The sequence below is a fragment of the Poecilia reticulata genome, linkage group LG4 (assembly GCF_000633615.1).
Source record: "Poecilia reticulata strain Guanapo linkage group LG4, Guppy_female_1.0+MT, whole genome shotgun sequence".
NCBI classification, from domain to species: Eukaryota; Metazoa; Chordata; class Actinopteri; order Cyprinodontiformes; family Poeciliidae; genus Poecilia; species Poecilia reticulata.
This window is the reverse complement of record NC_024334.1, coordinates 22,914,056-22,923,046: the sequence shown is the minus strand read 5'-3', so window position 1 is coordinate 22,923,046 and position 8,991 is coordinate 22,914,056. Positions and strand designations below refer to the sequence as shown.

Here is an 8,991-nt window from a genome sequence, read left to right as displayed (position 1 = left end):
CCCCCCTCTAACCCCAGAACGTGATGACTTAAGACCCGTTTTTTTGGCTCTCCCTCCAAAACCCTTCCACCAAAAACCAATGTGAGTTTTAAGCATCAGCAGGATTTTGTCACCTGTTGTTTTCTCACACCACACTCTCAGCTAAAGTTTGGGGTTGGACTGCCAGTTGTGAATGCAAAATTCCAAACATAGCTGTCTTAATTTGGATCGGGAAACCATTTAAGGTTCAAAGTACAGTCTCTACCGAAGATTTTCTCCCTGTAAATATCGGCACATTATGAAATTTTCCATTACTTTTCCAGTTAGCAGCTTGTATGTTACTCTTTCCCTATGTGGCCAACTTTCCATCTTCCTCACTCCTTCAGCGACACTCTGTCTTTCATTTGCACAGCTGCTGTGAGGCTGAGCCATCTGTGAGGCACACAAACCCACCAGATTTCAGTCTTTTTTTTTTTTTGCTTGAGATGCATTGTGGGTCTTTTTGTGCCATTCAAGCAAAAAGAAAAAAAAAAAAAACCTGCAAGCCGATTACTGCATAAACTTATTCACTTGACTTAAACTTTGTCAAATATCTGTTGCTTGAATCTGGAGCTCATGATTTGCTTGTGTGCAGCCGGGCCATTTGGATTGTAGTTTTAGGTCGTCTTCTGTGCCTTCGCCCGGATTGCATGAGAGAGAAGTGAACCCAGACGGTTACTGGATCACTGGGTTTTCTGTACACATGCAGGAGGCTCCTTCAGCCATACAATTGTGAGATTCAGGTGGCTCGACAGACCTGTGAAAGGTCCTTACAAGCTTATGTTGAAGTGGGTCCAATATGTCCAGCAGGTATAGATGGGGTGTGCAAGTCTCCATTTTCAGCAACAAATGTCTTATTAAAGCTACATAATGCTATATATAGAAAATTCCCAGGACATTTCTGAGATTAGTTCTGTTAAAACATTTGAAAACTTACCTGCCGCACATAGAGTTTCTTACATCGTCATTTTCACAAAAATACAGAATAGTTGAATTCAGAGGTTAATGTTAGCCATTAGTCTGAGAGGAGCTGAGATTTAAGTGAATGTCTAATGCTCTAAAACAAAGCTACTCTCAAGCACATCAAATTTGGTTTATACAAAATTTCAAGAAACTTTATGTCTCCATTCCCATGGAGTGTGTGTATACTTTTTAAAATATGTCTTGAAATTAACCTTTGGTCAATGGCTTTGTTATAGTCAGGACCACATAACACAAAATCAAACCAAAACTGAGACTTTACAGGAGATAAGATAAAGTCAAAGATCGAAACCAACGTGACACAATTTTCAAGAACATTGGTGTGATTATATCAACGTAGTAATTGCTGCAAAAACTAAAAGAAATTCAGAATTTTTCAAATTGTCCGAGTTGAAAACTTGCATTTGAGTGGAGCTGCAAAGTTCAAGCTAAGTTGTTGGGAAAAAGGAAAATAAATGGATGTTGCAGCTGTGCTCTTGACTAGTCTTGAGAGTAAAATTTGAAGACAAGACCAGAATGATTGATTTAGTTGAAACTGGAACATGTTTCTAACCAGGACATTAGAAATATGGAGTAAAAAGCCAAAAAATATGTTACCCATGTTCATTTGCCAGTAGATACATTAGTGATACACCATAGTCAATGGTTTCTCTGCAAATAACATGGTGACAGTTTATAAACTTCTGAGACGTGTATTTTAGAATAGAGCAATTTTAAGATTGAAAAAGATGCTTTTGTCATTTCCCTCTCAGGCTATATCTGAACTTCAGCATCCAAATTCAGCTACTCCGGATTTATACTAAATGAAAACGCCATTCATTGCTCTTAACCTGTTAGTAACAACCTCACTTCAAAAATCTTTCTCTTCTATGGCCAGCCTCAGACTGGACCTGCTGTATCAATCTTAACCCGCCCCCTAGGGGATCTACCTTACTCTGTTTATTCAGCTAATTTTGAGGCTTGCTTACTTTGATCTGCTTTGAGGTTTATTTTCACCCCCACCCCTCTCCTCCTAAAAGGTATAAGGTCATAATTTCCTCAGTGATTGCCTGTGGACAGAGCACTAACACAGATTTGTGTTGTTTCGCAGCAAATAAAAATGTATTTTCTCACCTGCTATCATGTGTGTCTTCAGAACCACAATGGGACATTTTCTGGGAAAGAAAGCACATTGTGTACCTGAGTTTATATGATTAGAAATAAATACCTCTGGGTAGACAAAACAAGTTAAACATGTGTTGAATAAAAAAAAATAGATAAAAAAATGTGAAGGCAAAATATTTAAGGCTGTAGTTTTTACCCAATAAGCTGCTTTTTACTGAACAAGCTGATGTTCCACACTGCAGCACCAATGGCCACTGAAGCAAACAGTGAATTGATCCAGGTGGATGGTAAGGATGAATTCAGCACATGAAAGGAACCGCCTGTCAAGCTTGATGTGTGGAGAAAGAGGTCTTTCTTCTTTTCTTTCCTTATGAGCGGATTGCATTGCATGCCAGCCTATATGTATCACTAAAGCTAAAACAAGTGGGAAGGAGAGCAAGAGCAGGTGGATGGTTATCAGATAAAAAAAAAAAAAGTTATAATAATAATTTAAAAAAAAACTGGTTTGGTCTCTTAATCTTAATGGAAAGACCAGAAAAACCAAAAGGACAGGTTCTCCTCAAAGAAGAAGGAAGGCTTGGGCAAACACTAGATATGTTTGAAGTAGAAAGGAGCTAAAAGTAACACCACATTGTTAAAAGACGGGACGTGGAGAACGCCAAGCACAGCCAAAGGAGAGCGGGGAAGAAAGAATGGTGGGGATGGGGGGAAGGGACGTGGAAAAGAGAGAGAGAGAGAAAGAGAAAAGAAGGGAGTGAGGGATTAGGTTTCCTCTGACAGTGTGTCTGGGCAACTCCACATGTTCCTCATTAAGGTCCTCACACTGTGGGACCAGCTCCACACCAGGATGCTTGTTTTTGTTATTAGGCTCAACTTGCTGTGGTCTTGTGGAAGTCCCCAAAATCGAGACCATAACAGAACCGTCTTAATAGCTCACTGTCTACAGAAATGAAAGGAAAATGTTTAAAGAAAACAAATGACTGAGCTGATTTCTCACCGTGACAAGTGTTCACATTATGCACCTTTTACCCCAACTTTTACTCTCTTAAAAAAAAAAAAAAAAAATCATCCATTCGGTTACAAGCAGACACGGTAACATGGTAAAGATCATTTCACTTTGGTGGCGCAGGGGCAAAGCACAACCCATGTAGTGAGGCCTTAGTCCTCATGCTGGTGGTCGCAGGCTCAATTCCCGCCCTGGTGACGTTTGCTGCATGTCTTCCTCCTCTTTCCTGTCAAACTACTTTCAAATAAAGGCCACTAGAGCCAACAAAACCTTTAAAGAAAGATCATTTCATTTTTATCCTGGGAATGTATTGTTTGAAATGAATAAGAATACGGTACAGGAGCAGGAAGCTACTTATGTTCCATTCCTCTGATTTTCCTTTAATTTCACGGCCATCTAGATTTGTCAACTGAGACACGTATCATGTTTCTGCCAGTGGCTGATAGCATCAGCGATTGGAATCAGGGAGCAGCATGCTCCCTCTGTGGCCTCTGCAAAAACCACGCTGCAGCAATGTAAGAGACACACTTATTGAATTTTACACAGGAACCAGAGCAAATTGGCTGTTTTTGCTCTGTTTTTTTGTTTTGTTTTGTTTGTTGTTTTAGGGCCCCTGTCTGAAATGAAGCGGCTTATGGCGCAGAATAAGACAGAGATCTAGAAACAGGAGTGTGCCTGGTTAAGGCCGCTCGCTGTGAAAGGGGATCTGTTATCTGTGCAGAGATAAGGGAAACTGTGGTGTGAGTGTATATGAGGCAGAGCTGATAGCATCTTCACTCAAGGATCCCACTTACGGCTCTCTGATTGATAGCTGACAGCACACACTAGGATGCTTTTAGAGTGTTTTTGTAGGTAAACCAAGGGTAGTATCGGGACGCAGGCATCTGTTAACTATGTTCTTTTGGATCTCTTGCCCTTGGTTAAACGCATGCTTGTCATCCTCATAAGAGAGTGTTTGGCATTCCTGAATGTAAGCAAAAATCTGATGAATTTTTACATGTAACTTCAAAATAACTTCACTAGTGATAAACAGTTTTTTAGGGGGGGTTTCACAAAAGAGAAATGTTGCCAGGGCTTCATGCCCCATGCTCATGAATAGACAGTCCACTGACAGGTGACCCCAGCGCTGAGGTCAGAGGGTCATCCCCCCCTGATGAGGGATGATGAGTAAAATAAATGGAGAGCAGCACACAGAGGGACTTCTGATGTCCTCAGCCTAAAGGGAGAGAGTTCAGGGCCATTTGACCTCTGACCCACACCCTGCTTACATGATTGTGACTGCGTATGCGTGTGTATGGGAGAGTGTGTTTAGGGTTAAAGATCTCCACCATCTCAGGTTTTGCTCATTATTATTCTACTGTGTTTTCTTTTCCTGTTTCTTCAGCAAGCAGGAAAACACTTCAAGGTGGTTTCGACAAGCAGCCCATCAGGCGTATTCCAAAACACAACTTTGTTTGAACAAGTCTTGTCTCTCTCCTGTCAGCTCTCCTCACCGTCAGAACTCAAGATGCTTGCATGCCTCTGAACATGTCGGCTCTGCACTCATTTACTGACTGTTAGAGTTAATGTAAAAAATGTATCACATTTGTCCGTGGTGTTTCAAAGCAGCTATTAATCCCTTATATGTATTGTATAAATATAATTGGGTTTAAGTGGCTCTGTGCATTTTATATAAGTTAAGTCAGTGGTGTTTTGCTGTTAAATGTTAGATGCCAATCCTCTTTGGTAGTTTTGCAGTTTTGTCGATTTGTATATGACTTTTTTTTTTAAATAGAAAATGGAGATGTTTGCTAACGGGATCTATAAGTCAGTTTGCAGCTCTTGGTCAGTTGTGCCCTTTTTCAGTTTGCAGCCTGCCCACGTCCATTTTCTATCCATAAACAAACTCTTTTATGCCCATCACTTTAACCACTACACAATTTGTTTATTGTAATCAAGCATTTTCATGAATTATGGCAATATAAGGCCACTGTAGTAATAGGTAAACTGTATTAAGCTCTATTTTCATATCAATTTAATTCTAACAAAGAAAAACTGAGTGGCCTCCTGTTTGTGGATACCATTAGACTCATATAACTATATTTTCTCACAGCAAACAATGATCACACATTTAAAAAAGAATTTGCTCAAGTTATTATTATTATTTTTTTAAAAACATGTTTTAGGGTAACACTCCTCCTGGTGAGTGCAAATAATACATAATCGGATATGAAACATCCAGCGGCAGATGGCTACATTTTCTACCTAAAATAGTTATGTTTGACCAAAACTGTAAAGTCATTTTGTGATACTCAGTCATTTCAGGTAAAGGAGGAAAATGAACAGCACCCTTAGTTCGCTTCTGCCAAAGGGACATTTGTATCCATATGCTCCTGAGCAACCAACAAGACGAAGCAGATACAGCCGACCACCACCTGTCCACGGATTATACTGATGAATATGGCTCCACATTATTTGTGGAAAATGTTCCCATTTGCAGATTTTTCTTCTAGAGCTTAGTACTGGAAAGAAAATGCATCTTGTAAAGCTGTGACCAAGGTGCAATGCTGCTTGACATGCAACTGGCTAGCATTTGCAAAACAGTCAATCCGGGAGTCAGTCAATCTAATATTCCTTGCCGCTGATTGGCTCTATTCCCAAAAGTGGAGATTAGCAAGACCGAGGACTTTAGTTTTTTCTCTCTCCTTCTCTTTTTTATTAGTACTGCATTCCTCTCATTCATATAACAACAGGCTAGATTGCTTGCTGTCTCATTCTGGGCAGCTTTCTGCTCCAAATGAGCCTGTTGCAGTTCCATGATTTGAAATAAGAAGTTTGGTTCGATTTAAAAATTCAGTTGCAGTGTCAGTGTGAACGAAACCAAATGGAGGTGTGAAAATGTTCAGCATTTCTCACTCAATTAAACCAAAATATCCTGTACTGTCGAGGCGTGAAAGCACCAGAGAACCGCAGTGACAGTGACCAAGACCGAAGCGCGGTTAGAGAAGAGTGGCACCTTGGGAGTCACCATGTTTCCATGACAGCTATTGTTTAAAGGCTTTTGCACACTTTTTTATTATCAGGAGTGCCAATTAGAGTGGATGGTGCTGTAAGTCTCTTTACAATTACAACTCTACGTTTGCTTTTGATTTCACAAAAGAATAAGCAATTCGCTTATTCTGCAATGAATTAATGTGCATAAAAATCCCCATTTATTCTGCCCCTGTGGTTCTTATTTTTCCATAAACACCCCTTTGCACATTCAGTGCATTGACTTCTATACCCAAATCTTATGCTAGAGTTGTGTCAAAGCCCTCCTTTAGTCGGCAACTGTTGGTCTCCTATTGTTTTTACCCTTCCCCCCCTGGACAACTGTCCTGAACCAGGAATAGATGGGTGCCAGTGACAGAGACAAGTGTAAGTATGACCTTTTTTTTAATAGCACATTATCACTCAAAATTCTGACCTCTTCCACATGTAAAACCAATATGAGGTTGGAGGAAAGTGAAGACATTCAATTTACTAGTGTAGTATATCCTGAGCAAAACTCAGCGAGGTGCTGGAAAAGTCGTTCTGTTTCCAGTCCGCTTTCCATCGCAGCAGATGTTTCCCACATTCCCAGCACACGAGTCGCTCCTTTTATTGTGATACAGAGTCATGCGTATTGGAATTCAGCCCAAACACAACAATCTTATCAACACTTTGTCACGTCATAAAACATATTAAATTCACTGCAGCCGCGGATTATGTACTCCAACAATGGCAATGAATGGCCTTTTTATATTAAGAAATTATTGCTCTATACCGCAGAATTATCTCCAAATCTTAATTAGCAGCCTCAGGTGAGAAGCAATCTGGAAACATTATGAGTCATACCAGTGAGAAGCACAAAAAAAAGAAAAAAAACCCAGAAAGAAGAAGCTTACCTTGGATAGGTTTTTGAGCTGTAGGGACTTTTCTGACAAGCGCTCGAAATGGCAGCCACCCTTTAACCCTCGCTCCCCCTACAACTTCAGCTGGCCAACTAAGAACCCGGGCAACTAGCAGGGGCAGATAGCCATTTGGAATCGAGGCATATGACAACAGCTGTCCATTTCACGATTCGGCACTTTGATTAGAGTTAGATGATAGTGAGCTATGTGGCCTGATTCCTAAATATCTGGGCAGGGCATTTCTGAGAAGAGAAAGCAAAGTGAGACCATCTAATGGAAAAAAAAAAGCACTAAAGCACAATCACATGCTGTCAAAACCACAAATCCTTTCTTTAATACAGTTACATCATCTAGCAGAAGTAAATTCAAGAAGAAAATTCAAGTGTTTATTGGGGTTGTGTGGGACTGAACGACGCAACGTGGCACATAATGGTGAAGTTGATTGATGAGGACAAATGCTTATCGGATACTTTTTAAAAATAAAAATCTAAAAACGGCTTGTCAGCTATATCTATTCTATAAAAATACTTTTCATTGCATTCAAATCCAACTGGAGGTTTTCTGTATGCCAGTGTTGCATATTGAGTGACTAAATGTTTTGTCCATCATTGTGCAGAACAGCTAAAGCAATTGAAGAAAACCTGCTAAAATAGCTGGATTGAGAATATCTGTCACGTCTTCTGAATCTTCGCTGGACCAATCTAACAATTGCAACTATTATGGACTTTTTGTTGCTATCTGTGTATATCACAAAATCCCATTAAAACAGAATTAGATTTGTCTGTAAATACACAAAAGTGAAACATTTCTCTTACTTTTGGAAGGTAATGTAGAATTGCACAATTCAAAGACATTGGCAGTCTTTAATCAAGCACACAGAACTTAGAAAAAAAACAAAAAACTATTCACTAAGATGACATAGGCGAACCAACTTCTGGACAAGCGTTGGCTCAATTTTGTCCACTACAAAATGCACTGCTTAGAACCCGCACCCGGTTTTCCTCAAATCTCCCATCTCCTTTGGCTCTGCTTTTGGTATTTGAACACCTGAGAAACTGCAGCGAGTGCTTGGAAACAATCAACAAAACAGAATACAGTCACAGCTTCATCTGCATCCAACTCTTTCATGTGGCATCACTGTTAAAATATAATATGTGCAGAATTTGCAAACATGAGGGATCATGCCCCTTAATGTCTGCTGGGGTTATCAGTTCGGTTCCGCAAACAGGCCGGGGTAGAAAGCGAATGTGATTTGCCATGCCGTCTTACTGTGCTTGCTTCAGGATATAAGCATGCATTCGCCGTGATTTATAGACATGGAGCCGTCAGCCACAAAGCCCCAGGCTGAAGCAGACAGAGGGAGTTAGCAAAACAACAGCACTTAATTCAAGTCTGACTAAGTTTTGTGCAGAACTTCCATACGGACCGTTTTATCGAACCTCTGAGATCAAATTACTTGTTTTGTTGTTGTTTATTTGTTACCCCTGCTGTAAATTGTATTATGTAAGCTCACAAATTTTACATTAGCAAAGGTGAAAGAAAAAAAAAACAACAAAAAAAACATAATATCTGCCTCAGTCTACTTTACGTAATAACTCTCTGTGCTGCCTTCTGCTTCGCCCAAACGGCACGGATATTTGTCTTTGTGAGTTTTCCCTGGGAAAAAATGTGTCGGAAACAGATGTGATTTTCCAATAAGTGATTCTTAATCCGGCATGCTTTTTTTTTTAAAGTTGTGAACTTGTGAAATCCCTCATTGTCTGCACAAGATTCTTGCTGTGCTGTTCTTTCCTCACTCCCAGAGCCTGCTCGATCCAATCTTTTTAGGCTGGCAGCTGTTCACACAGACAGCTGCGCTGGCCATTCATCGTAGCAGAGAGGCAATTAAAAAAAATAAAAAAAATAAAGCCAGTCTTGTGTTTTAGTTTATCCACCACTATTCCAGCACATAATCCTCTCATGCATCAATAA

At 40.0% G+C, this 8,991-nt stretch overlaps 1 protein-coding gene across 1 annotated transcript in view; it reads right to left on the bottom strand.

The window, feature by feature from the left end:
- The window catches only part of rgmd (RGM domain family, member D), a 16,913-nt gene extending 9,809 nt beyond the window's left edge, over positions 1-7,104 (bottom strand). The window contains exons 1-2 of the mRNA XM_008407192.2: positions 7,015-7,104; positions 2,113-2,153 (exon numbers count right to left, since the gene is read on the bottom strand). Of these exons, the coding sequence (XP_008405414.1) occupies positions 2,113-2,150 (38 nt within the window). The 5' untranslated portion in view covers positions 2,151-2,153; positions 7,015-7,104. The remainder of the gene's footprint in view (positions 1-2,112; positions 2,154-7,014) is intronic.
- Between the last annotated feature and the right edge of the window lie 1,887 nt (positions 7,105-8,991).